General features: G+C 46.9%; 2 protein-coding genes across 9 annotated transcripts in view; both read left to right on the top strand.

Annotated features, from left to right (window-relative positions):
* Positions 1–3098: 3098 nt before the first annotated feature.
* Positions 3099–18558, top strand: LOC106040843 (1-aminocyclopropane-1-carboxylate synthase-like protein 1). Of its 2 annotated transcripts, XM_013189005.3 has the most exons (16): positions 3099–4312; positions 5483–6099; positions 7476–7535; positions 8402–8413; positions 10264–10334; positions 10893–10962; positions 12013–12079; positions 12553–12650; positions 13230–13307; positions 14237–14337; positions 15044–15133; positions 16162–16207; positions 16357–16498; positions 17071–17213; positions 17591–17744; positions 17962–18558. In XM_013189005.3, the coding sequence occupies exons 1-16, from the start codon at positions 3676–3678 to the stop codon at positions 18258–18260; spliced, it is 2685 nt and encodes an 894-aa protein (XP_013044459.2). In that variant the 5' UTR covers positions 3099–3675; the 3' UTR covers positions 18261–18558. The 2 variants fall into 2 exon arrangements, with proteins under 2 accessions (XP_013044459.2, XP_047911261.1); XM_048055304.2 differs by lacking the exon at positions 8402–8413.
* A 6506-nt stretch (positions 18559–25064) lies between these two features.
* EXT2 (exostosin glycosyltransferase 2) overlaps positions 25065–27631 on the top strand; it is a 73089-nt gene continuing 70522 nt past the window's right edge. Inside the window, exons 1-5 of one of the 7 annotated variants that reach the window (XM_066997183.1) lie at positions 25075–25220; positions 25647–25781; positions 26250–26381; positions 26526–27085; positions 27259–27348. In XM_066997183.1, the coding sequence (XP_066853284.1) occupies positions 26550–27085; positions 27259–27348 (626 nt within the window). In that variant the 5' untranslated portion in view covers positions 25075–25220; positions 25647–25781; positions 26250–26381; positions 26526–26549. Of the gene's footprint in view, positions 25221–25642; positions 25782–26249; positions 26442–26525; positions 27086–27258; positions 27349–27631 lie in introns of all 7 variants that reach the window. The other 6 variants (XM_066997179.1, XM_066997182.1, XM_066997180.1 and 3 more) reach the window with 6 other exon arrangements.

Genomic DNA, 27631 nt, shown 5'->3' with positions numbered 1-27631 from the left:
CCTGGCTTGGTGTCTGCAGGTCCTGACCTGACCATGTTGTTCTCTGGCAGCAGAGAGGGAGAAAACATTTGCATGTCTTCTTGCAAGGAACTTGCAGTACAGACCAGATCCATCCTGAGAAGAAGCGGTGGCCAAAAAGGAAAGAAACCAAACAAACAAAAATGCATGACTGGCTAATGTAAACAGTATGTCAAGAGGGAAGCAGCTCTGAGAGCTCTTGTTCTAGCAAGAGTCAGTGTTTCCACTTTTCTTCCACTCTCTTCATTGTGGTTTTCCCCCGTGGTCCTCTTCCAGTATCAGTGGCCATGAAGAAGCTGCAAGCAGGCTGCATGGCCTATCCCTCACAGTGAGGCCTCCTAGGGTTTATGGCTCTGGGAAGGGCAGTGCCAGATTTCTGCATATAGGGGAGTAGAAAGGGCGGCCTTTAACCAGCTCTACAAAGAGATAAAATGTACGTGTTAATCTGCTGGTGATGAGTGCCACAAGGTGCCTTCCAAGCCTGTGCTGAAGGATGCACAGGACGTGTAGCACCACAAGAACTTCCTTGACACATAGTATGAAGAGTGACAGTGTCATATGGAGAGGTAAATTTCTTTGCCTTGATGGACACATTGGGTTTGATTTCTTGTCTGGGGCATCAGCCACTTATTTCACTTTGAGGAAGAAAACATGGGCCCTATCACTCCCTAGTTAACTGTGATGTGCTCTTTGGTGCAATCCACTCCTGTTCCAAAATTTGTCACTGTTTCAGCTGTAGGATAGACCTTTAGTCAGTCACAACCTACAGAAATGGTGTTATGGTAGCGGAACCTACATGAATCCAGGTGTGTACATATATATAAGAGGATAATTGGTCCCTCTTCATTTTAATCCTGCTATTGCCAGAAGTAGGTTTGGTCACAGGAATTGGAATCCATTCCTTTTCTTCATTCCCTCTAGCATACGAAGTTGGACACTCAGATTCACTTTATCTCTGTTTGTTGTTAGTCACAGGGTCAGCCAGTACTTAAAATACACCCCCAGACCCACCGCCGCTTCCTGCTCCAGGGAATCCCATTAACGAGCTGCATGGGGTGAGTAAGCAGGCCTGACTCTGACCTAAGCAATTTGCACAGAAAGAAGGAAAAACACCATTCCTCTGCTCTTTGTGTGGCTGATGCACTGAACGTGAGGGTGGAAAGTGCCCAGCAGTTCCCACAGCCGCCTCTGCCCGCAGCTGGGCACGTCCCATGCTTCTGCCCAGAATTTCTCACAAGTGGCAGCGTGCTGTTTAATCAGCTACAAAATTCACCCCAACCCTTTCAAAAAGTCATTCTCAGGGAATCTACGTGATTAATAATGAAATTGCTCTTTTTCTTTCTTTTCCTTGTCCAGCTCTGCTTTACAGAAGGTTTCTGAAGACTGCCTTACTGCCCTCTGTGGGCTTTCCTGCAAATTACCTTAACTAACCCTTTGGGGACGTGCTGAGAGCACGATCCCTCTGAAATTTTGGCTTCCCTTCTCTCATGGCTGTGTGCTGACCCCACTTATTAAAGCAGTCACCAAACTGTACGAGGCCAAGCGTAGCCCTGCTCTGGCTGCCAATGCAATAAGAAGCCTACAAAGAAAGTATCTGTTTGCGGGTCTTGCTTGCTCTGAAAGCCAGTGAGATATAAAGCCATTTCCAAAACCCAGGCAGAGATGGAGGAACTAGTGATGAATTAGAGATGCCCTAATAGACACGAGGTCCGATGTCATCTTTGGTTTACATGCTTCGTTTCAGTGATGCTTTGTGACTTTTCAGAGGCTGGGCTGAGGGTTTTTGCAGGGGGACTGTGTGGCTGATCGATATTACTATTAAGATTTAAACATCAAAAAAATTGTGCCGCTGGGTACAGCGGGGACAGCCCAGTAAATCCTCGCCGGGGCTGCAGCACCCTCTGCAGGGCCGCGGGGCCGGCGGCAGCACCCCGAGCCTCCCTCGGCTCCGGCCCCCGGGGAGAGGGACCCTTTAGTGGGAATATCACCTTTATTTAGTGCGGTCCCCGGCTCCGGTGTTCTGGGGTGTGCAGGGCACATAGTGGTGCCTAAGGTTTAGCTGGTCGCCGGCTGTTTGCGTGAAGGGCTTGGAGACCCGGAGCAAAACTGGGAAAAACTCAGCGCCGTTTTTAGAGGGGGTACTTTCAGGATCGTGTGTTGTGGCTTGCTAGAAAAGGCGCTGAGGTTCAGGGGAGGGTTGCCCAGGATCTGCGGCGCTCGGGTGTTAGTTGCTGGGATGAGACGGAGGCAGGAAGGCTTTGGGAAGGAGGGCGCCGTGCGGCAGCGCTCGGTTTGCGAGAAGGAAAGGCAGCGAGGGATTTCTGCCAGCCGAGCCCTCCGCCTCGCGTGGCAGAAAAAGGTGGAAACAACTGAGCCGTGAGCAAGCAAATAGCTCAGCATTTGTTATTACCGAGTTATGCGATGGCTGCAGGCGCCGTGCCTTGGGGTGCTGAAGCAGCAGCTCCTCCTGCGGCCGGGGCTGAGCGGGCAGCTTGCGGGGTGCGCGGAGGCCCCGGGGTGCCGTGGGCTGCCGCCGGGCTCTCGGGCGGCTTCGAGGAGCTTCGTAAGGAGCCTGCTCCGTGCTGCCTCTGATCTGTGTCTATTTAGTGTTAAACTTATGTCATCGGTGGCTCCATTCATCGCTGCCCCGCTCTTTGTGTGCTCCAGCAAGCAGGGAGGGCAGACGTCCTCATGTAATGAAGTCGGCGCACGAGTGCCTTTGCCTTGAAAAACCCTGGGAAAGGGAAAAAATTAACAATCCTACGGGGCCACACAGACGTGTGGAAGCACAAAAACTTAGGAAATCCCAACTGCTATCTGAACAGGAGTTGCGAGGCAAGGCAGTACCATTTTAAAAGCTTCGTCTCCCCCCTTTTTTTTTTCTTCCTATAAAGGCAGTTTTCAAAGAATTGGGCAAAACGTAACCAAGCTCGGCATTTTCGCCCCCCTTTCGCCCAGGTTTCGCGGCAGGGGGCCCCCTCCCCGAGCCGCGGAGCGGCCCCGTGCCGAGCCGAGCCGAGCCGTGCCTGGCACGGCCGGGCGGGGACCGAGCGGGGCGGGGCGGGGCCGGGCGGGGCGGCGCGGCTCTGGCACGGCACGGCACGGCACGGCACGGGCTGCCGCCAGCCTGGCCCATCGGAGCCCGGACGAGCAGAGCCGAGCCGCGCCGGGCCGTACCGGGCGGCGGGGGGGACGAGGGGGGGCTCCGCGCCTTCCCGCTTAGCCCGGCACGGCACGGGAGCGCGGCGAGCGGCTGGCACGGGCTAAAGTTATCCCGGAATAAGGGCTGCACGCATGTGCTGTCACCCCGGATGTGAACATGCCGGCACGGCTCCCCGCTAGCTCGCTCCGCCCGGCTCTAGCGGATGGGCCGAGCCGTGCCGAGCCGAGCCGAGCCGTGCCAAGCCGTGCCAGGGGCGCCGGCGGCCGCGCCTAGCCCGTGAGGGGCCGGGGGGCGGAGTGGGGGGCCGGGGGGGGACACGGAGCCCCCGGGCGGCCGTGAGGGACGGGGTGCGAGAGGCTCCTGCGGCCGGGGGGCCGCCCCCGGCCCCCCCCGGAGCCCCTCGGCCCGCGGGCCCGGGGGTCTGGGTGCCGGGGGGGCCAGGCCCGGAGCCCCCGGGCCCCGCTCGCCCCCGCCACCCGCGGGCCGCGGGAGGGATGGATTTTCGGGGGAAGAAGTACGAGCGGGGCAGCAACTGGTCGGACCCCGAGGTGGTGGAGCTGCTGCAGCTGTGGGCCGACGAGTCGGTGCAGATGGAGCTGGAGAGCTGCCTGAGGAACCAGCACGTCTTCAACCGCATCGCCGAGGTGCTGCGGGAGAAGGGCATCCACCGCACGGGCGACCAGTGCCGCGAGAAGATCAAGAAGATGAAGCTGGAGTACCGGCGGATCAAGGACAACAGCAAGGCCCCGCGGGGCGGCCGGACCTGGAAGTTCTACGACGTGATGGACCGCGTGCTCAACAGCCGCCCCGCGCTGGCCTACGGCCCGCTGAGCGGCAGCATGATGGCCCAGCAGGTGCTGCAGGGCACCATGGTGGAGAGCTACCACCACCAGTTCGCCGCCTCCGCCCTGCCCTTCGGGCACGCGCAGCACCCCGAACTGATGGAAATCAAATGTGAGGAGGTGAACTCTGATGAGCACTGCTTGACCCCCGAGCCCCCACCAGCCATGTCTTACCAGCAGGGCTCCCCCGAAGAACATGAGATGGAGAGAGCCTTCTTGGAGAGGGCCCAGAACGACTCTCCCATCTCCAGGGTGGAGGTTCCCATTGAAACCAGTGTTTCACCTTCAGGTAGGGATGGCCTTTTACATTCCAGCATAAGGTTGCTGCCTTGTTTCCCAGAAAGAGAGATTTTTTTTTTTCTGGTGCAGAGATAGACACCTGGTTTGGTTTTCTTTTTTTGCACTGACGTTTGGATCCAATAAGGATCCCACATCCCAAAAAGCTTTAAAGTAGAAGGCTGGTATCCACGTTAATAGTCTTCTGGCAATTCCGAAAATGAGTCTTGCTGCAGGTAAATAAAATTTAAAATTACCATGCTAGGCTAAATACTGCGTATGAAATCCAAAGGACTGTCGCATCTGCTATAAGCTGGGATAGGCATTCGTGCTAGATTTCTGCGTATAATGCTGACAGTGCTTAAGTTATTAAAAAAAAATTAAAAAATTGCATGCTTTTTGGTGTGAATTGAACGTGACCAGGACTGTCTGCAGTCCTCATGCTGAATTGTATCAGGAGACCCTCGTCTGCCATTGCGACACAGTAAACCTGCAGGTGAAACTCTACTTGTGCTCTGGTTAAATGTTTTCTGTATCTAATCTTTTAGAACACTCAGCAGTGAAGAATGCTTGGGGATAATTATTGCCCGGCTTTCTAATCTGTTAATTAGGACTTGGAAAGAAGACGTGTTTGGAAGTCACTGGTAGAAACAGCTTATATGTGTAAAGGAGACGAGAATTCTGCACTGGGCGTGCAACAGACCGTTACTTGGCTGCCGTGGAAGGTGGAGTCTGGAAATCACAGAGATTTCCAGCCGGCCTCGGAAAGGTTGATGGAAGAACACAGCGTGCTTGGGAGGAAGAGAGGTGATGATCAGTGTGAGCTTTATTTCCGAGATCAGGAAGAAACGCTGTGTCCTCACCGTGGTGGTTGCGTAGGTAGCCAAGGGCAGCGCTGTCGGAAGGGGTTGACTCATTAAGGTCGATTCAGAGAGCAAACGGGGAGCCAGGTCAGTGGCTGGCAGCGTAACGGGGAGCCCAGCATGTGAAGTTTAAAAAAAAACCAGACAAACTAGCATACTCCCAGGATGTACCTGACTGATTTTGCTTTGGTTTTCCTGTAAAAGCCTACTGTAGGTAGTCTGGTGTTTTCTAGGAGGGGCAGCGGAAGGTTGCAAAATGTGTCCACACCATTTCACTTGCTGCACATTTCATTTTTCTTCCTACTTTTAAATGTTCGCAGGTTTCAGTGAGTCCAACATGGCCAGCTCGTCACGGATGCAGAACGTGGTTCCCCGGCCTGGCTTCTCTGCCTTGCATCGCCTGAGAAAAAAGCGGAAAGGCCAGCGGGTGAAGGACCCTCTTGACGATCTCCTGCTGAAGACCCTGACGTCTCAGCGGGCCATGGAAGAGCGCTTCTTGCAGATGGAGGAGCGCCGATTTCAGCGAGACTTGGACGTGGAGGAGCGCCGGATGCAGCTGGAGCAGCGGCGCTTCGAACTGGAGCGGGAGCACGAGTTCCGCATGTTCAACGTTTTCGCCCAGATGCTCAGCATCCTGAAGCAGAGCCACAGCGGCTCCTCCTCTTCCATCGCAATGCCTCGGGGCTTGGACTTCAGCCAGGCGCTGTCCGAAATCACCGGCCTCGGAGGAGGAGGAGGAGGTGACCTGCAAGAGCTGCGGGCTCGACCGCTGGCCGAGAGGAGGGTTGACATACACGGCTTCTGCCACCAGGGTGACTTCCAGAGGAGCCCCTACCTCTCCGCTCGGGGCAACATCGCCAACATTTTCCGGGGCTCCACTGAGGAAGGGTACAAAGCTTATCACGCTGACAAGTACGATGAAGACAAGAACCCCAACGTGAGTGAGAGTCTCCGAGTGTTTTCCTGGCTCACACAGATGTCGTGGGTCAAGCTGTTTGTTCTGGGATGTGAAATAAAAAGTAACTATGCCGATCACTCCCACGTCAAAGACAAACGTTGTGTTCAGTACAGGTTTGCATGCCCAGGTTTTCCTGTCGGGAGCCAACCAGTGGCAGTAGCAGACCTTCAAAAGCAAAAGAAACCTGCAGGAACACACTGTTCCTCTTTTTTTATCTCACCACCCCTGCTGCCCACTGAGGACAGTCACCGGTTATTGCTGGTGGTGGGTGGTGGATGAGATAAAACAACATAGCAGTAGACATTTAAAACAAAAAAAAAATCACAACTTTCCCTGCCCGTCTAAGCTGTGCTGCTCAGTTGTAAGTAGCTCGTCACACCACCCCCTTGTGGCACAGAGGCTGAATGTTAATAATTAGTATTGAATAAGTAACAAGTATGGTGATTATAAATAATGATTTATCCGTGGATTACTTTTAAATAGATCCCGCATTCAGATACTGAGCTACTTGAAAATTTTAAAGTGTTTTATTCTGAGCCCTGACTTGAGTCACACAGTGTTGGGAGTTGAAAAATAGATTTTTAAGACACAAAAACACAATAAATTTTTTGTTAAGAGGTGCATTATAAGGCAGAAACTGCTGCTTCTACTAACAATGTAAGCAGTATATGTTTAAACAAATGCCTAAAATTGGACTTGTATTTTAGAAACATCATCCATGCACAGTTGTTTAGATTGCCTGTTGTATTTTTTTAAATTTATTTATCCAACCTCTTCCAGTAATGAAAACTTGAGCTCTTCAGCATCTAATGTAATGTTGAATAAGCAGGGCCACATCCTAGACCTGGAACTGCAGGATTGTATCTCCAGAGGGGAAAATGTAATGACTATGTGTTTATGTGGTTATTTGAAAAAATCAGTGGACTGGAATGGTAACGACTGATGAATGAGTAATTTTAGATAAAGAAATGTATCAAAAACATTTCTTCAAACTACTGCAGAAGTGTAAACCTCAGTTTTCCCAGAATCGCTTCAGATGTTTTTGCAGTTAGATGCATAACGATGAGTGAATTCGAGAATAAGTTAAATGTGTCTTGCGAAGAAGTACAAATTGTTAGTACCTATTCATTTACACAAAGCTTATTGCCTAAGAAGCTGAGTGCCCGAGATATGTATGTAAGCACTCAAACACACATATACGTCTCTAGTTCTGTATTATGTTCTATATTTATATGAATTGTGTTTTGACTTCCTTGGTAAGCTTTTTGAGGGCACATCAGTGAAGTGATAGCTAAGGTGATGTTATGTACATGGTTTTTTTGTGTCCATAAATGATAAATTCTTTCTTTTTCTAGGGTATAATTAATTTTGGCACCAGTGAGAATAAACTCTGCTTTGACCTGATGTCTAAACGGGTAAGTTCTATTCCAAAAAGAGAAGCAAATGTGCTGTGTAGTTCCTCCTCAGTGTCTCTGCTTTCCTAGTGTTATTGCTGCCATTCAGGGTTCTCTAGTAAAGTTTCTCCTTGTGTATTTCTTATTGTCGGAAGTCGCTTTCGAATCCAGCTATTTGTACACTTACTTAAGTTATTTTAGCAGGAGGATAGGAACGGGGGTGTTTTTCTGTTCCTTTTCATTGTGTGTTTGTGGGAATGTGCTTGGCTCGTTCAAATACTTAAGACTCAATACTTAAATGAAGTATTGAATTTTTTCTCCCACTGACCGTGTTTCATTTAATACAGAGGTCTCAGAACTTGTTTTGATCTCCCTTTAATTTCAAGGGTCTTCATAGCCTGGGACAGAGGAAGTTGGCTCTGTCCATTGTAAAGTTACACAGTTTGGACTCCTAATTCTGAACTTACCTAAAATTTGAGAGGGTGGCAGCAGTGAACGGGACATCTTGTGAAAGCTCTTGAAGTCATACTGGATCATCTGCTTGTCAGACACTTTGTTCAATTGTGTGAAACAAATAGCACGAATCAGAAACAAACAACAAAAAAAGACAAAAGAAAACAAGAGAGCTGTGCCTTAGAGGAATGTTTCTTGATTTCCATTAAAGTTATTGCCCGGATTCAGCCTCCAAGGCGGAAAGGCTGCATTTTTCCTGGCTGAAGCTGCCTGTGGGGAGGGAAGGTGGCTGGGGTTCTGACAGTCAGTCTCTGCGGTTTGAAGCTCACTGTTACTCCCGTTCCACCAATTCCCACCCTCAAAATGTTCCTTGTTTTATTCCTGCCTGCCACACCACTGACTCGGGGATGCTACCCCACCACTCGGCCTTCCAGCTAAAAGAACAGGTAAGGCAGAGCTGCTGCCTGGCAGCTGTGCACACAGGAGGCGCCCTCTGGGCTGCGTAGGTTGTACCTCCCTTCGTTCACTGTCCTTTCCCTACACTAACACGACGTCTGCAGCAAGTAGTGCGGAGGGAGACAGCAGTCAGTTGCATCTTCGTTAGCCTTGTTGTGAGAATGAGCTAGTGTGGTGAGCCATCCTGCACGTGGGGAGAAGTTGGACAATGTTACTGTTTCCAGCTTCTTCCTCACAGCCCAGAGTTACAGCAGGGGTTCACTGGGTGCTGTGCCAGCTGGGATTGTAGGGAAAAATAATCTGTTGCTAGTGGGGAAAATAAATACTGTTTCCACTGAAAAAAGCAGTATATCAGATTTCTGTCTTCAACTTTTGACCCTTAAATTGGATAATTAATATTCTGTGGCATGAGATCTCAGATAGTCTTCATTTTGGATGGCCCATCTGATTTTCCTAGCCCTTAAAGCATTATCATTAAGGGTTCTTCTCTTTATTATTGCATAGCCCTTTTTGGCCAAGTCTGCTGATATGTTTTATGTTGCGTTCTCTAGATAAGTTTAGGAGAGAGATCTAAGGAGACATAGTTCTGTGCTACATAGGCTTCAAGAACATCTACAGATGAATAAAGGAACTTTATTCCCCTAATGTCAGGTTGTAATTCTGCATGGGATGAGGACAGTGTCTTTAAACTGTCCAGTTTCCAGAGCTTGGCACAAGTTATTAAAACACCAATGCAGAATGTTGTGGTTTTGTTACTCTGTGGTACACATTCACACTGCATGTTAAATTTCCCTCCTCCTTTGCACCATCACTTACTTGTTGTGTCCACACTCCCCTGCCCTTTTAGTATTAACTCATAGATCGGTTGTCATCAAACGTTTGGAAGTTACATTGCACATAACATTTGTTTATTCCCTTTTCGTTCATGTGAAATGTCCTTTTCCTTCTGCCCTGATCACTGCTGCGCTTCCCCTTGCAACTTCATAGAACTGGATTATGTGAAACCCTGATAATGACAACCTTGAAAATATTTAGATAAAAGCAGTGTGCTTATTTTATCTAAATATAAACATTAAAAAGGGCTCTAAAGCTTGCCCACAGTTCAGGTGAATCTGACTTTGAGAACAGAATAAGCTCCTAATAAAGAACAGAGTATCTGCCCTAGGGAAGACATTCAAGAAGATAATTTTATTTTTCACTTGTCTTTTGAAAGCTCCTGTTACATTCTAACGCTTACCAAGACTTATCAGAACTGTAGGTCTGAAGTAACTTGGAACTGAGATATAAATGAAAGGTAGAAATCATTAAAAATTAATATGTTGAAAGTTTTGTTTTTTTTTTTAAAAAAAAAAAGAAAACTTATCAGATTGTGATTTCAAATCCTGTCTGTCTCTTTCCAACAATATAGACCTGAGCTTTCATGCTGCTAGAGTTTTCACAATTGGTACTTAATTGCCAGCTGAAAGCTTTTGTTCTTATAACGTGGGCAAAGCACTCCTTGGGACACTTGATTGCTTCATTTGTTCAGAAGGTCTTCTGCGGGCTTCTTTTTTGGAGCATCCTTTCTGTAGATCTCTGGGCAGAGAAGTTTTGGCTGCAATTATTTAGCAAAGGCCCGTACCTTCCATAAACTGCAGTTATCACTGGTCATCTTGCTGATTATTGCCTCTCCAAGCTGCGTTAATTCTGATGGTCAGTGGCTTTCTCAATCCAGTTTTAAGGCTGTTGAAGTTTTATGTGTATGTGTCTATGCAGGTGTGTGCCTGCATGTGGATCTACCTATTTCCATATTTCTGGTTTCCGTGATTGTGTTTTTAATGCTTCGTTCTGTTGCTCACAGCTGACGCAGACTGATATGAACCTCATGGAGCCTCCACTGCTTCAGTATCCTGACTGGAAGGGACATATGTTGTAAGTCTTCTCATTCCTGTAATGCTTCTCTTTTTGAATACTTGTCTGATAAACAAAGTGGATGAGTACAAACCACTTCTGCTACACATTAGTTAAAACTTTTCTAGGTCATTTAATCATCTTTTTCTTTTCAAAAGTGTAAATTAGTCACCCAACTACTTAAAAATCCTTTAAAAATCCAGTTAAAAATCCTCTTATGTAAGAGAAGATGCTAATTTTCTAAAGCAAATGCAGTTTTAACAACACTATATACATTAACAAATCAGGTAACTCCAAAAAGTTCCTTCAGGCATCATGAACACTGGGGACTTTAATCCTTCAGCTCTGTTCTCAGTTAAAGCTCTTCAGAAATGTATGCCTAGCTGTAGCCATTATCCGTGACACCTTTGCCATGTGTAACAGTCATGTCTGTGGCACGGGCCTGAGCTATCCTGTTTTCTAGCTATCTGCATCAGACTTTACTGTGCCCTGGCTTTATTTTCCTGAGATGCGGACCTGGGGAAGCCCAGCCTCTTGGAGAATAAGCTGAATCAATATTTGCTTTTGTGTCTTTCTCAGTTTACGGGAGGAAGTGGCTCGATTTTTGACCTATTACTGCAAGGCCCCTGCACCTCTTAAGGCAGAAAATGTGGGTAACCCACTTTCCATTGGTGTCTATTCTAATGTATTGCCATTTGTTGTCAAACAATTTCATCTTATTTTTTTTAAACAAGTGATTTTGTAAGATGACAGCCTTTTATCATGTAAATGAGATTGAATCATAGCCATTTTAGTAGCTTTTGATGCACACTTTAGCCAACACTTCAGTTCTGCTGTTTATTTGCCTTATTCTTTACTTTTGTGTGCCAACTCCTCATGCCATTGCTCTCAATGAGGCTTTATGCTTCTATCTCCGTATTCAGCCCTGGGACCTATGGTGCTTGTGTCCCTCAGGGACAAAGAGAGCCCATTGTTTCAGCTGGGTTTAATTTTTTACTGTTTTGCTGCTACACCTCAGGACAAAATCTGTCGTTCAGCCAAGAGTAGTTTTACCTGGCAAGAGCAGACGTTTTCAGACTTTGCAGGACTTGCTGACCTGCGAGGGATGCAGGCTGGGCTCGGTGCATGCATGAGTCCTGCTTTTGCTGGGTTGTAAAGGCAGCAGGAGCAGCCGCTGCTGCTCAGGATGCAGTAATTCAGCAGAAGCCCCTACTTCACATATGCTGAAGTTGTGACTGATCAGTTTGCTGATCATTGCCCCTCCAAGGCAGCAGATTCAACCTGATGCTTGGATTGAACTCGTGGGACCTGTGCACGTCAGTCTTCTGGAAGCAGGAGTCAAACTTGCCCCGTATGAGGCCATTACCACAAAGAGAAGATAATGCGTATTAGCTGGTGAAAAGGATTTTGCCTTTCTAAAGCTTGAGAACTAAATTTTTCCCAACATAAAACCTGCTATTTCTAAATACTATATTGCTTATTACAATCAAGAAAGACATCTGGACAAAGTATCATGCAACAGAGTACAGGATTAAAGTTATTTCTGGTAGAAGTGGGAATTCAGCAGGAAAATTCTGGGAACATCTGTGCTAGAGAATTAGGGAGCAAATACATTTTGTTGATATTGTTAAAAATTATTTTCTGTGGTGGTATCTTTCTATGGACTGATTTATCACTAACCTCTCTCTCTCTTCTCTAGGTGATTGTTCTGAATGGTTGTGGTTCTTTGTTTTCTGCGTTAGCTACAGTCCTTTGTGATCCAGGAGGTAAGTGGATTGCTGAGATGTTTTTAATGTTTATTTGTGTTCGGAAATAGTTACTCAGTTTAAATGTTGTTTGATAGAAGTGAAGTGTAGGAATTGGCACTAGTCTACTGCAAGGTTCTTGTTTCCTGCAGCATTGTGTTGTGAAATTCATCACCTTCACAGTCTGCAGATCTCTGGTGCTCACACTCTGTGTCTCGCCCTGTCTGTCCTTACTGTTTCAGGGTGCTCTGCTTAGCCCACTAAATGTGGGCTATGCTCAAGCTTACAAGGGTTACTGAGGGTGGATGTACAGTGTCCTAGTTCCTGCAGAAGACTGACGAATTAATAGAAAGAAAGTAGAGAAAAAGGCAGTAACATTAAAATGTTTCCAGAGGACATAACTGTAGAAAAGCTTTCATGCTTAGCTGAAATATGCTAGGAGAGAGAGAAGGACTGGGGCCTGTCGCTGACAAATTTTGTCGTCTTGGTTCCAGAGGCTGTTCTGATTGCTACTCCTTTTTATGGTGGTATCACCCAGAGCGTCTTTCTGTATGGCAATGTCAAGCTGGTGTACGCCTATTTAGACAGTAAGGTAAGAATTGAGAGGAGGGAGTACCAACCTCTGCAGTCAAAAAATAATTGGCACAGGAAAGCGTCAAGCTTTGGGGACCTCAGGACAAGGCTAGGCAGCAGCCTATGGGTGTTTTCCCATTTATTGTTGGGAAACTGGACACATAGTTTTCAAGAAACTTGTTTGAGGGCATAAATCTGGATTCCAGTCTTCTCCTTTTCTTGTATCTTACTTCCTATAAATGTGTAGTAATGGCTGTTGAGGGGGGAAGATGGCCATTTTGAACCTTTGAGACAGAAGTATGTGCTGTCCTACTAGAGGTGGTCTGGGGTCAAAAAGCACATGGAGATTTGGCATTGCTTGAGTTATTAAGAATGGCCAGAGAATTCTGTGCCTGTGGCCTGTCTGTGATGAACGTTTCTTTGATTTTATTTATTTACTCGTTCTGTATTATAAAAAGATAAGAGTGGATGCTCTTTATTGTTGGTCATTATTGTTGGGTTTTTATTTTGTTTTGGGGGATGTTTCTCAGGGGAATGGCTCAAGGCAGACTCTGTTGAAATAATTTGGCCTTTTTTGTGTCTTTGTGGTGTCTTTCAGATTACTGGAACAAGCACTCGGCCTTTTCAGCTTACAGTGGAAAAACTGGAAAAAGCCTTGCAGGATGCCCGTGCAGAGGTGAGTGTAGCTGAGCTTCTTATTATTGGTCTACAAGTATTCAAATTCTTTTTATTAAGTCGACAGTATGTTTGAAATGACTGGTCCCAGAAATGGCCTGAAGACCAAAACAATTTCGAAACCTAGCACCTGGCTTTCTCATGGTCCTTACAGAAAGCCTGAGATCAGGCTCCTTGCAAATCCTGTTTGCACTTGTGGCAGAGTACTCAGCCTCACTTGCAAGAGGAATCCCACGGTGTCATACGTACCTGGGCACGCGCTACAATGTGGGGACTACCTAGAGTTTCTCCTTTGGGAAGGCCAGCTGAGTTTAGTGCAGCAGAATCAAGTAAGACCATCAAGAGTATTCGCAGGAGGGGCAAATTTAGAAGGCAAGTGCAGATTGTTTCTGAATATTTAGTCTGTAGGTTTTGAAATTGTCCTAAACCCAGTGTAGGTTTAGCTGCATCTTTAGATCATTACTGGCTCTGACATCTCCAGCCACACGTTCTCTAAATGTGAGCAATTTGCATCCATGTAGCTCAAATTCCGATCTTTCTTGCCTCATTCATGGGCAGCCTTCAGTAATCTGTTACTTCCTGATTGCTGATACAGCTCAGACACAATTCTCTTCCACGCTGAGAATGTGTGAGAGCATCTTTGTTATAAATTGGCTTACCAGATGGCAGCAATCATAGCAGAACTCCCCCTTTTCATAAATCATAGATTGATTCTATGTGTTTTCCCCAGTTCCCTTTGCAAGTGCTGTAATTATAAAAATATCTTAATTTGTGGCTAAAAGTTTTCTCATACAAATCTAACCTTTGGGGTGAAATAGTCGTGGTGGAAGCTGAAGGGGAGTCTTGTGTCGCATTCAGTGCTCCAGTGGAGGAACTGAAAATCTATCCCGCGATGAATGCTCTCTTACTATTGCATTTTTTGTTCTGCAGGGTATCACTGTAAGGGCCTTAATTCTACTGAATCCCCAAAATCCCCTTGGGGACATCTATTCCTTGTCAGAATTACGGGATTACCTGGAATTTGCTAAAAGGTATGTCAATTTGGAGAGCTGAGGTATCCTGAGTCAGATACGGCTTTCAGAGTCTGGCGGACTACTTGCTCTCTCCTAATTTATATGTGAATATTTTCTCAGTCGGGCATAAAGCCTGTTCTTCACACAGCGCACAGCAGGCTTAAGAGAGGAGAGAGGGCTGTCGGGGAGAAGGGAGCGTGGACCTTCCAGTCATCTGGAGTGGCAAGGCAACTTGTGTCAAGGAATAGAAGCTTTATTCCTTGGCAGTCCTAGCAAACACTATTGCGCTGTGTGTCTTTGGTAGGAATCTGAGTTCCTTTCCTCCCAGTTTTTCTGTATGTACAGAGAAAAAGAAATATTTGAATATGGCTTCCCAGTTTCATCGCTGCTGCTCTCTGAAATTTGGTCAATTCTGAGTGGATGATGATACATCGTACTCTAGAAGGGTAGTACCTACAGCAGTTAATTTTCACGAGTGCTTTGGAAATGACTGAAATTTTATCTCATTATATGGTTGCAGTGTGTAACAATTAGCTGGATATAACTCAAATCAGTTCAATGTACACATAATAGACCTTCCGAGTTGTTGAAAAGTGCTGCTGTGCTGCAAAATTTGGTGTCCCTCTTCTTTGTATAAAGCCAGTCTTTGCGGAATCCTGACTTACTCTTTGCTTCTAAGCCAGAAGCAGCATTTTTTGGTAACTTCCATTTTGTCCTTTTGCAGACATGAATTGCATGTGATAGTAGATGAGATCTACATGCTGTCAGTTTTTGATGAATCAGCCACGTTTCACAGTGTCCTAGGCATGGACAGGTAAAATCAGCTCCTACTTCCCTGGCCATCTTCCAGTGACAATTCAACATGATGCCTTGCTTAGAACTTGTGACTGGAAGTTAAGTCATGAGCTAGCAAATTCTGAATCTGCGTTACATTGTTTGTTTTTATTATTATTGTTGTAATTTCTGAATGGCAAATGCATTTTTTTCAAGTGCAAGGAAAAATCTAGCAAGGAAAACATGTTAGTTAATTTTCTGCTGTGATACCCTTTCCAGCGTGTGCTTTGGTACTTGCTTGTGCCAGTCCCCCCAGAATGGCAATGAATGTTTCATTTCTTGAGAGTGAGGCTTTTCTTTCCTGTTTAAACATTGCTGCCTCTTTCCCATGTTTCTGTTGATGCTATAAAGACCTTCTGTTGCTGTTTACTTTCTTTTTTTTCATACAGTAGTCACGGATCACAGTGTTACTACAGATTTGAGAATGGGTTTTATTGGGTATTAATTTAATGATACAAAATTTTTTGCAAAACTCATATTTTAATATATGTATATTATAATTGTTTTTTCTTTCTGGTTTTCGCCAATGGTGTTATCTTTCTTTTCATGCTCATTTGCAAGGAAATAAAATTATACTTGGCTGTTTTCTCAGCATTGCTGAGCTTGGATGTACAGCATTGCAAAGGAAGAGTCTCCTTCTGCGAAGTATTGTGGTTTGAAAGAAAGAAAATTGCTTTAAATTCTTAGAAATGGAAATCAATAGAAATTGATTTTTAGCGTTAAATTTACAAGCTATATACATGCAGAAAATCTGCGCGTGAAGTACAGCACTTACTGGAAGTATCTATATATCTGAAATACCTAAAAATCTCATCTGAAATTAGTTCCTGGGAGTTCCTTGCTTCTGAAGTTAGGTCAGATCTGGATTTTCCCTCTTGACTGATGTTCCGTGCTGCGCTGCCTGTCACTGTGTAATGCTGCCTCTCTGTTTTCGCAATGCTGCGCTGGTGACCCAAAAGCTTCAGCACCTATGACACTAACTGCCCATCTGCATCCTTCTACATACAGATTGCCTGATCCACAGAGGACCCATGTGATGTGGGGAATAAGCAAGGTGAGTGCTGGTTGCCACTGTGCCGTGGCTTCCTCACCGCTGTGGTTGGCTTGCTGTCCTCAGGTTCCTTATGCAAGAAAGAACAAGGCAATGGTTTTAGGATCCCAGCCTTCCTGTGCAATAAAGTAGTCTCTCTGTGTCTTCTGCAGGATTTTGCTGTCTCTGGGATTCGCTTTGGTACTTTGTACACAGAGAACCAAGATGTTGCTAATGCGGTGGCTTCTTTGTGCTACTTCCACGGGGTCTGTGGACCTGTCCAGCACAAGGTTGCACAGCTGCTTAGAGACAGAGGTGAGTCAGCAGCTTCATGTGGGATCCTCTGCTGTCTGTGTGTCTTGGTACCTCGTGGGATCCTGTCCCCTTACTCTCCCAAATGGTCTCTTGTATGTGCAGTTGGCAGCCTTCCCTGATCCTGAAGCTGCCCGTGTAAGCCATGGCTGACAGTTCCACAGCAGAGCAACATCTCTGCAAAGCTCCTCATCGGCAAAGTTAGAGGAGCAGCTCCGAAGAAGCTAAGTGTGTAGAAGTAGCCAGTGTTGTACAGAAGCAGCTGAGCAGAGACAAAAGAATAGTACAGCCTTGTGGGAAGAGGGAAATGGAACAGGGATTCTAGCTTTGCCCTGGTTGGAGTGCTAACAGTCCATAGCTGTAAAAGCCATGACTGTAGGGAGGGAAATGGTGAAGAAGATAACACACAGACATTAAATTGCTAAATAGTTCTTGCCCCCATTTCTGCTTTTTGAGGAAACAAACAAAGGAGTTGAAATGTGAAATATAAAAAGGCATTGTGAGTATTTTAGAAACCTTAACAGATCTGAATTCTTAGTCAGTTTGTAATTTTTTTTTCTTCTCCTTTTGGTTAGACTGGATCAACCAGGTGTACCTGAGGGCCAACCACGCCCGCCTAAAAGCTGCCCATACATATGTGACAGATGAGCTGAAGACACTTGGGGTTCCTTTTCTCAACCGCAACGCAGGCTTCTTTGTCTGGATTGACTTCAGAAAGGTTGGTAGTCCTAGGAAAGGAGGCTTCTCCCGGGACAAGGGCAGGCACATGGTGCAACTGCGTCCAGGGGAAAGTTCAATATTGCGATATGCATTTTGTTAAAACCCCATCTGATGTGAGCAGAGGGAGGGACTGCCTCGTATTTCTGTGCGTGCTTTTCCTTTCGTCTGTCTGTGCATTTCCCTCCTTGCAGGAATCTTACTGCTCTCAAGCCACTTTCCTCCCCATTTCTTCCTTTTTATCACAACTGCTGTACTTCAGAGGTAAAAGGTGTCTCCCCTGGCCTTTTTAGACCTCATGGGAATCACAAATTCATGAGGATCTCAGTGAGTTAGCCTATATGTGACTAACCTCTGGCCTTCTGGTGACTCTCCCAGTACCTTAGGACAGGAACATTTGAGGAGGAGATGCTGCTCTGGAGGCGTTTTCTCGATAACAAGGTCCTCCTGTCCTGCGGCAAAGCCTTTGAGTGCAGTGAACCTGGATGGTTCCGCATCATTTTTGCTGACAAGACCCACCGACTACAGCTGGGTGAGTGATGTTTTCCCTTCTTCCTCCCACCGGAGTTTCTGCAGCACTGTTTCCTCCTCTCCTTAATCCTAAACTATCCTGTTATTATGATCCTTGTCTTCCCCGTGCTTCCTTCCTTTCCTTCCACCCTCCAAATTTTTCTGGATCTGACTGGGATTTGGAGACCCTTGTGGCTTAAACTAATCCACCAATGTTTCCCCTCCTTATACCTCTGCAGGTATGCAGCGGATCCGCAAGGTTTTGGAAGAGCGAGAGCAGGAGATACTGGCTGAGGAAAAGGAGCAGCCTTGTCAGTCAGATCAGGACGGCAAAGCAGATAGCACAGATGAAGTAATTTTTGTATCCCGCCACCAGGAACCTACCTGTTCTGGTAGCTCCAACCTCGGTGACCTCATTGGCCTCCTGCAGCAGCAGATGCGTTCGTCTGACTGGCTACAGAAAAATACAGCAGAGCAGTTTGCACAGGAAAAGCCAGAAATCTACGATGTGTTCAGCAAACTGGTGGGGAAACAGTAGGGGTCAGTGTGCCTCCAGGGGTGTTCCTGAGCACCGAGTGACTGGCCCTGGGCCCCTAACAGCTCAGCATTGACTTCCAGCAAATAATATATTTTCTGTATAGCAAGAAAATCACTTTGTAAAACCCCTCCTCAACCCCCTGTTGGAGATCTCTGATTTGTATTATATAGGTGCTTTCCTCGGATTGGGGTGAGGGTAAGGAATGATGGGGGTCTTGTTCACCTGCTACCCCTCGTCCTGCTGCATCACTGTATTTTGTATTTCATTTCTAATGAATATGCTCTTAACTCTCTTAGAAGGTCTTGCAGTGTCTTTTTTATGCTTATTTCACTCTTTCTGGGAAGATGAAGACATGACATTGTTAACATGTGTGAAGTTTGCCTTCTCCTGAATGATGCCCAGAAGTAATTAATTTTTTCAGTGCCAGAAGATGACTGCTTTCACAAAGAAATGTTTTGGGGAGATAGAACACAGTGCCAGCCCAAAGGTAGCCTCAGCTAAGATTAAATAAGCATGCATACATGGCCATCTGCATGAGTGAGGCTCTTAGTACATGATCATTTAGTTTGAGTTCTGTAAAAGTTTTTCATTTTGAGTTGTTTTCCATTCTGTTCTCAGATCAGACAGTATCTAACCCCCTTGGCTGGTGAAATGCCTCTGTTTCTGTCCTTCTCCTTGTGTAAATAAAAGGCACCTATTGGCCTCTTGGCTCATGGTGTCCACTGAAGAGCTAAGCGTGGAGAGGTGATGGAAAGCAGACATACTCTCTGCAGCCTTCCTACTCATGGAAGTCCATCCCATCCTGTTAGCGGTGAGGTTATTGGCAAGGATGCTGCTGAGAATGCTTCAGGTACCATTCTGCTAGATGTACCTGCTTTAAGCCCACGGGCTTCCATAGTGGCACCTTTCACCGTTACCAGGATAATTAAAGCAATTTTTTACCTGGACTACTACATTTGTCAATTTGCAAGGTAATTTTTTGACTAAATAGTATTCTTTGGTCTCCTCTCCTTCCTCTCTTTTCCATTTTTAAAGACATTGAGGTGCACCATTCTCCTCTTGTAATTTGTTGGCAGTGCCAAGTTACATCTTGGTAGCATTATGGAATCTGTTTAAGTAATGAGTTAGAGAGGTGAAAGATAAAATTCAGAGTAAATTCTGTGCTGTCAAAGCAGTTTGAACTTGCTGATCACAACTGAAGAGCAAAGGCATGTGTGCATATCATAATTTGAATCACCATGGCAAAGGGAGCAAATAATTACTGCAGCTGAACTGTGGTGAGTTAGCTGTGGAGAACTGCGGGGACAACGAGGAGCAGAGTCTGACCAGCTGCTGAGGAGAAGGTCGTGCTGCTGCTAGAAGGAACGGGTGCACCTCAGACACCGGGGAGAGGAGAAAAGGTTGGCAAGATGAGTGGTAAGATGAGTGGTGGGAATAGATAGAAGCATCGTATTTGCTAAGTAGTTTATTATTTTTCCGTGCACAGTATTTCTAAAGACATTCTGAGGTTATTATAATTTTGCATGTGCTCCTGATTGTCCACAAAGAAAGCTATAGCACAAGACAGGTCTCCTTATGTGAGTGGGAGGTAAAATGTGCAGCCAATATACAAATGGACTTACTGGCTTGCTCCTCTTATTTATGTACCCCAAGGAGTATCTGCAACAAAAATTTAGGGAGAAAGCTCTTTGAAATGAAGAACAAAGTAAGGCTGTATAGACAGCAGTTAAAACTGTATTTTAGGGGATTCTTATAACCATTTCAAGCCATTAATTCCTCCTACTTTTGTTTGGATGTTCTAGTCATTTCTATGGCTGGAGTATGTTACTGTACAACATTCACATAGATGTAGATGTTTATTGTTCAGAAAGCACATTTTTGGTACTGTCTGTGTGGAAGCAGCCAGTTAAACACACCTCTCTGTAGGAAAGAGGCTGCAGTATATTTTCAAAATGCCCACAGCTAATATAATGTTGTCCAAAGTCACTTCCATCTGAGTTTATGGTGACTGAAAATAGCAGGGGAAATGCATGTTTTTTTTCCATGTGTTTTCAGGTTTAGCACCTGAGGAGCTCTCCACTGAGGCAGGTTAGATTCGTCATGGTTAAAAAGCAAACAAACAAAAACCTGTAAATGAGGGAAGAGAGAAATGTGGTATCAGGAGCTGCTATTGGAATAGGCAGCATTCACTTTGACTGTAAAAAAAAAAAAAAAAAAAAAAAAAAAGCCTTGAAAATGGCCTCTGGTTGAAAAGAATTGTTGAACATTAAGAAATTCCTGAGTATTCCTGTACAGGGGTTGAATTGGCTGTTGCTTGGCGCCCGAATATTCTGATGGGAGAAAGGCTGAGCTCAGTGGAGCCATGGCGGGGGCTCTCGGTGCCAGAGCCCCCCGGGCACGCTGTCCTCCCCAGGCTGTGCCTGTGTGAGTGTTTTGTTCCCTCTGCTGCCTCCGTGTCAGATGTTCGCTGTGCACACTATTGCTCATCATCATCATTAATGTGCCCTTTTTTTTTTTTTTCCCCTGCATGGCAAATCTGTACATGAGAGAAAAAAAAAAAAAAAAGATGCAGAAATGAATAAGGTCTGAGTGCCCCCTGCATTTCTTTTTCCAGTCTGGCAGGCAACAGGCAAACAGAACAGTACCTGAAATGATGAAGCTGGTCAGAGATATATTTTTTTAGCATTTCTCTAAAATAAGAATTACCATCAAGATGTGTATAACACGGTGCTTTCATTGCTTATGTCCACTTTATGTCCACTGTAGTTAAACAATGATAAAATCCACTTTGCTTGTAATTTTTGTTTTCAGGTTATGATTCATTTGAGTACAGAAAGGATGGTAGATGGCTTTGTGTTTTTTTTTTTTTCCAGGAATAGTTCCAGTCTTGTTTTTCTTTTTTCTTTCTTGTTTTTCTTTTCTTTTTTTTTTTCTACTCTCTTTATCCCAGGGGAGTGTTCAGAGTTTTTCAGTTAGAAGAGGTAATTTCCTATATAGCACAGCTTTCTGTCATAGAAACTGCCCTAATCAATATTTCAGATCTAACCTTCATGTGTCTGTGTTTGTGGGAGGGGAAGATCAGCAAATCTCCATATTATTAACGTGTGTTACACTGCAGCTAACTGAACAGCACGGGTTGGGCCCAGTCCAGATACATATTTATGAAGAATCATGCATACTTAAGGAACAGATCTGTGAAGATGGGTATTCCTGGCAAATACTGAGGGAAAATATTCACTAAATAATCCTCTACCTTAACCGAAGAAGGGCTGCTGCTGGAATGTACTGCATGATAGATTTTTTTTTTTGATATATTTTTTTAGATTTTTTTAAAAAAAAAAAAAGCTAATACCTTAAATGTTCTCTTTCTCTATTAGACTGCTGACAACAGAGCGGTCAGCAGAGCCAAGGGTTGTGTGCTCCCTTCGTCCCCAACCACCCAGTTTTTCAAAACGTGTTTTTTTTTTTGGGTCAAATTATCATTTATATTGGTAATTTTTTTCAGTTACTCGGTTAGGGAATTCCTCTGCTCTCTCACTGTCAGCAGGATTACATTTCATCAGAGAGATGGTCAGACTAACGGCTGGGTAAAAAACCTTCATGGAGAAAGCTATGTAAATCCCCCCCAAACACACCTACATCTAAAGCATCAGGCATGCAAAAAATATAGCCATTTTTGCACTTCTAAATACATGTGCAGCCATTTTAGTGAGACAGGCTCACTAAGAGAAGATCATTTTTTTTTTTTTTTTTTCTGAGGCAAATCAGATTACGTCATGAAGAAAACAAGGTAACCTACAAGGATATATGCAAAAATATGTGTATTCTGACTGAGAAAATCAGAGGAGCAAGGTACGCTCATTCTTCACTCCAATTTATGCTTTATTTATTACCAGCTTACATAAAGCACTGGCGACTGACCAGTGACAAATGTGCGTTAGTCAGAGATGGTTATAAATACTCTGCTTTTTGTCCTCAGTTTGCCGGGATCAGTTATTTTTAGTAACGAGCCAGTCGACCTTATCAAAATGGAGAATCAAAAATAGTCTGGAAAAACACCGCGAGGAAATGCTGTTTTTAGCAGCTCCGTCCCCTCGACGCTGCTGGCCAGCGAGGTGTGAGTGTGCTGCCCACGCACTGCAGGGAGCACTCACTTGGTGAAACACGAGTGCCTCTGCACAGCGTGACAGCTGGGGGCTGTGGGGACAGGGGAAATACACCAAAAGCGTCTCAGTCTCCGTGCTTCTGTCACATTAGGGCTTCTTTGCAGGATTCTCAACTGCATCTCCTCACAGCTCACATCCTTCCATAGGAGCTATAGCAGCAGATACTTACATTTCTTTCTCCTTTCGGTTTGGGAAGGCAGTAAAATTGTCCTCAGGTTATGAGGTCAGGTATATTACTTGCTGCCCTGTGCCACAGACCACAGTGCAGCACCACTGGAGGTGTGTGATGGCTCGAGAGGCTACAGCTGTGCAAGTAGCTGCTGGATGCAGTTTATTGCTCAGTCTAGTTGTAAACTCAGTGACATAAATGAGGTTATCATTTAATTGTGGCATAAACTGAACTAGCGAGGTAAGGCAGTGCTCTATCCGGTACAATATCCTGCTTTTTCTTACACCAGTGCCAAACTGCTTCGTTCAGCCCAGTACCTGGATTATTGTTAGCAGCCATTAGCTGATGTTTTAGAAGTAAAATACGAGCTATGACTTTTACTTATGCTATGCCACAGGCTGAAAATAAGGTGGAAAAGATGTCCCCAAGCCATTTGTTTTCCCTTTCTTATTTGTCTTTTAATATGATTTTTTTTTATTACAAAGGAGTTTTCAGTATGTGCTGCTTCCAGCACTGGCTGCATCAGGTACACCGCAACCTCACCTGCAGCTGCTTTGCATGCATGCAGACCCAGCATGGCGGGGCTCTGCGGTTGTTTCTTTCTGTCCTGTGCACTGATCGTCCCAGCAGAAAATACACGGTGCTGTATGCGACAGCAGGCGAATGTATGGCGTGATGGCAAGGCACTTAACAACAAATTCCCAGATGACCTCAGAAGGGTCAAATAAGGCAAGACACGAAGGGCGAAGCGAAGTGAGGTAAAATATGCGATCTCCCTTGTACATTTATAAAAATTGATAGCCTGTTACCCAGATGCTGATGAATATTTTTACAAGCTATAAATGGCAACCTGCAGTCTAAAAATAGCGCTGTGCTGCAGACTTGTCTGGCTCAGCAGCATCACCGGAATACCAATAGGCTCCCTGATGTGGTTTCAGGGAAATCTCTATCAAAACAGACTATGTCCTCCATTTTTTCTTGCTGTTTGGAAATAAAAGAGCTGATGCCACTTGCGTTTCTTTCATTTTAAGCTCTCAAAAAAGTTGCGCTGCCTTCCAAATTTTCCTGCAGTGATGATGAAGCTGCCAGCAAGACTCTTTAAATGTCCCAGCCCCAGCCAATATGCTGTGCCATCTTCCCGCTGGAGGGTGGGATCAGGGAGGCAAGGAGGTGCCAGCAGGCGCCGCGGGGGCTGGATGTGGCACGGTGTTTGGGTGTCTGTCCTTGTCGCACAGCTGGGCCGCGGTGGGCACCGCCGGGCAGGGAGACCCGCCACTATTTTAAGCTGCTGGGTTAAAGGCCAGAGCGAGCTTGTGCTGGGGGTGAGGGGAAAGGCAGGAGGTGGCTGCTGGGCAGCTTTGCAGCCAGGGACGCTGAGGTGAGGGGAGCTAACACAGGAGGGTCTGTGTGGGGATGTGGCATGCCTGCTGTGTTCACCCACGTACATGTGGCGATGGTGCGCCTTGTCAACACCTGCTTTTTTGAAGTGAAACCGGTGCCTGTGACTGGAACAGCTGGAGTTTTGGGCCGTGAATTTATCCTGCTGTCAGCAGGCACCCCTGAGGACAGCTGGGGAAAGGTTTCATAGAATCACCGAGTCATTAAGGTTGGAAAAGACCTCAAAGATCATCTGGTCCAACCATTGCCCTACTACCAATATCACCCACTAGACCATGTCCCTAAGTACCACATCCAACCTTTCCTTAAACACCCCCAGGGACGGTGACTCCACCACCTCCCTGGGCAACCCGTTCCAAAGCTGCTCTGTCTGGGAAGAAATGTCTCCTAATTTCCAACCTAAACCTCCCCTGGTGCAACGTGAGGCCATTCCCTCTAGTCCTATCGCTAGTTATCTGTGAGAAGAGGCTGACCCCCAGCTCCCCACACCTTCCTTTCAGGCAGTTGCAGAGAGCAATGAGGTCTCCCCTGAGCCTCCTCTTCTTCAGACTATACCATCCCAGTTCCCTCAGCCGCTCCTCATAGGACTTGTGTTCCAGGCCCCTCACCAGCTTTGTAGCCCTTATCTGGACATGTTCCAGGGCCTCGGTGTCCTTCTTGTACTGAGGGGCCCAAAGCTGAACACGGTACTCGAGGTACACCGAACTCTACTCACCAGAGCAGAGCACGGGGGACAATCACCTCCCTGGTGCTGCTGGCTACACTATTCCTGATAGAGTCAGGATGCCGTTGGCCTTGTTGGCCACCGCGGCACACTGCCGGCTCGTGTTCAGGCGAGCATTGCCCAACACCCCCAGATCCTGTTCCTCCGCGCAGCTTCCCAGCCACTCTGCCCAAGCCCCGGGCCGCCAGGCGAACGCGGCCAGACCGCGAGCCCCGCCAGCGCCCCCAGCCCGGCGGCAGCCCGGGCAGCGCCGAGCCGCTGCGGCGGCGCCCTCCGGCCGCGGGAGGGCGGCCTCGGTGGCGGGGCTGCGGGGCGGCGCCGCCGCCGGCGGTCACCGAGCGGCCGGGGGGGGCCGCACGCGTGCGCAGCCCGGCGGGGCCAGCCCGGGCCGGGTCTCGGCGGGGCGGCGGAGGGCGGCGGGCGGCAGCGGGGAGCCCCGCGGGGCGGCGGCCGCCGTCGGGCTGGCGGCGCGGGCGCTGGGGCCCGAGCGACTGCGGGCGGAGGTGAGTCGGGGCCGGCCCGGCGGCTGCGGAGCGGCCCGGGGAGGGGAGGGGAGGCGGGCGGGGCCGGGGAGGCTCTGGGAGCTGCCTCCGGAGTCGGGGAATCGGGACGGGGACGGAAATTGACGAGAGCAGCCGGTACGGGGGCGGTTGTTGGTGTCGGGGGCTGCTCCGGTGCTGCCCTGTGGAAGTGCAGGCACTTCGGGGCTTAGCCGCCCTGTCCCGACAGCCCTTTGTTAAGAACTGCTTCGTAAGTGTTACCCGGGGTTATTAAGACCACCGAGTGCCGTAACGGCGCTTCTTGTATTTGTATTCGTTGTCTGCTGTGCAGTTGGCTGTGCGACCTGCTTTCTTGCTCTTAAAGCGAAAAAACACCCTGTCTTTGTCCAAAACATGTAATTACACCATCCGCGTTCTTCTTCGAGAAAGAAAACCTACCAGCCTTAAAAGTGCCCGCTGTGGAGCACCCGAGTTGGAGCTACAGCTTTCTGCTTGGTGCAGAGGCTTGAGCTGAGGGCCTCAGCGGCTTCCCGAGGCAGCAGGGACCGGCCCTTCGGTCCGCAGGTAAATGTGGCCGGCACCACGGTTCTGGGTGTAAGAGCTGGAAAGGTTGACCAACACTCGCAGCAGCTGTGTGACGGGATTTTTGATACTTCGTATTACATCGCGGTCTTCGCTAAAAAGTGTTGATCAGCCCACAGCGAACTGTTCTTTAAATGCTTTTCTTCATATGGCTGCCATTGCAACTCCTAGAGCATCCTCCCCCCCACCCAGGGCATATTAACGAAGACCACAAGTTATTGCCTTTTTCATCCCAGATGTACTCTTGTATCGTTGTGGTCGGATGTGGTGGGCCTCCTGTATAATTTGGTTAGAAAGGTAACTTGGCATTAGAAGCAATATCACAACCCCCCGTTCTGTGTGATGCCCTGGTACCAGCCCTTTGTGTGATAGCCGGGCTGCGTCTCTTCACTCACAGCTGAGCTGTGTGTTAATATGTTGGTTTTTTGGTGTTTACTGTAATACATTCAGTTGTAGGTGGAGTGCCACCTGTGAGGACTCGTTCCCTTGTAACCAGGCCCAGCAGATCAGCTTCCTGTTGTCACAGCCAAGTGGCAGTCCCAGCGTATTGACCAGTTGCCATCATTTGCTCCGGTGGAACATGTGAGCGTCTGAAGGAATTTCGCTGTAAATCTGCTGAGGCAAAGAACCTGTCTTCAGTGGGTTAAGTGAACGGTTCTCTGTACAGTGATAAGTATGCATCTCTTCCTGGGCTCAGCCTTAAACTCCTCTCTTTCTAACTTGCAGAGACAAGAGATAATTGATTCCATTATGTGTGCGTCGGCCAAATATAACACTCGGGGTCCAGCCCTCATCCCAAGAATGAAAACCAAGCATCGCATCTACTACATCACTCTCTTTTCCATAGTTCTGCTGGGCCTGATTGCCACAGGAATGTTCCAGTTCTGGCCTCATTCCATCGAGTCGTCCAACGACTGGACTGTTGAAAAACGCAGTGTCCATGATGTGCCTGTGGTCAAGCTTCCTGCTGATAGCCCCATTCCTGAGCGGGGAGACCTCAGCTGCCGGATGCACACCTGCTTTGATGTCTATCGATGTGGCTTCAATCCCAAAAACAAAATCAAGGTATACATCTACTCACTGAAAAAGTATGTGGATGAATACGGGACGTCAGTGAGCAATACCATTTCCAGGGAATACAACGAGCTGCTAACTGCCATCTCTGACAGTGAGTTCTACACTGACGATGTCAACCGGGCCTGCCTTTTTGTGCCGTCCATAGACGTCCTCAATCAGAACACGCTCCGCATCAAGGAGACAGCTCAGGCTTTGGCACAGTTATCCAGGTACATACAGAAACTTCAGTGTGGGAATTTGAAGAACCCAAGTGGAAAAAATTAAGGTTAATGATGGAGAAGAGGAGGATTCAGTGAGTCAGTGCTAGAGCTAGATTTTGACAGAGCTTATTGTTTGTAGAGAGCACCTCTCTAATTATTGTCTGTTTTTTCTTTTGCTGTAGGTGGGATCGAGGCACAAATCACTTGCTCTTCAATATGCTGCCCGGAGGGCCACCAGACTATAACACTGCACTAGACGTTCCTAGGGATAGGTATGTGTTTTGCTGTATTTGAATGCATAGATCTGAGTTTAAATGCCATTGGAGAGGCAGCAAGCCCAGGAGTGCAGCTGATAGCAAAGGATGTGCTCCTTAGCCTTTACAAAACTGGAGTATGGCTTCATCTCCTCTCAAAAAAAGGGAAGTAGATGAGTCCCTGTCTCGTATAGGACAAGTTTTTCCTGCTGACAGATATTCTGCAGCTTACTCTGTTCTTAATTTTACAAGGGATGTGATCTGTGGCATTTGTTTGTCTTACCTGTTGGGCTTGCTGTAA

The sequence above is a fragment of the Anser cygnoides genome, chromosome 5, assembly GCF_040182565.1.
Source record: "Anser cygnoides isolate HZ-2024a breed goose chromosome 5, Taihu_goose_T2T_genome, whole genome shotgun sequence".
Classification (NCBI taxonomy): Eukaryota; Metazoa; Chordata; class Aves; order Anseriformes; family Anatidae; genus Anser; species Anser cygnoides.
The sequence above is the reverse complement of the archived record's forward strand: the minus strand, read 5'-3'. Positions and strand labels throughout refer to the sequence as shown.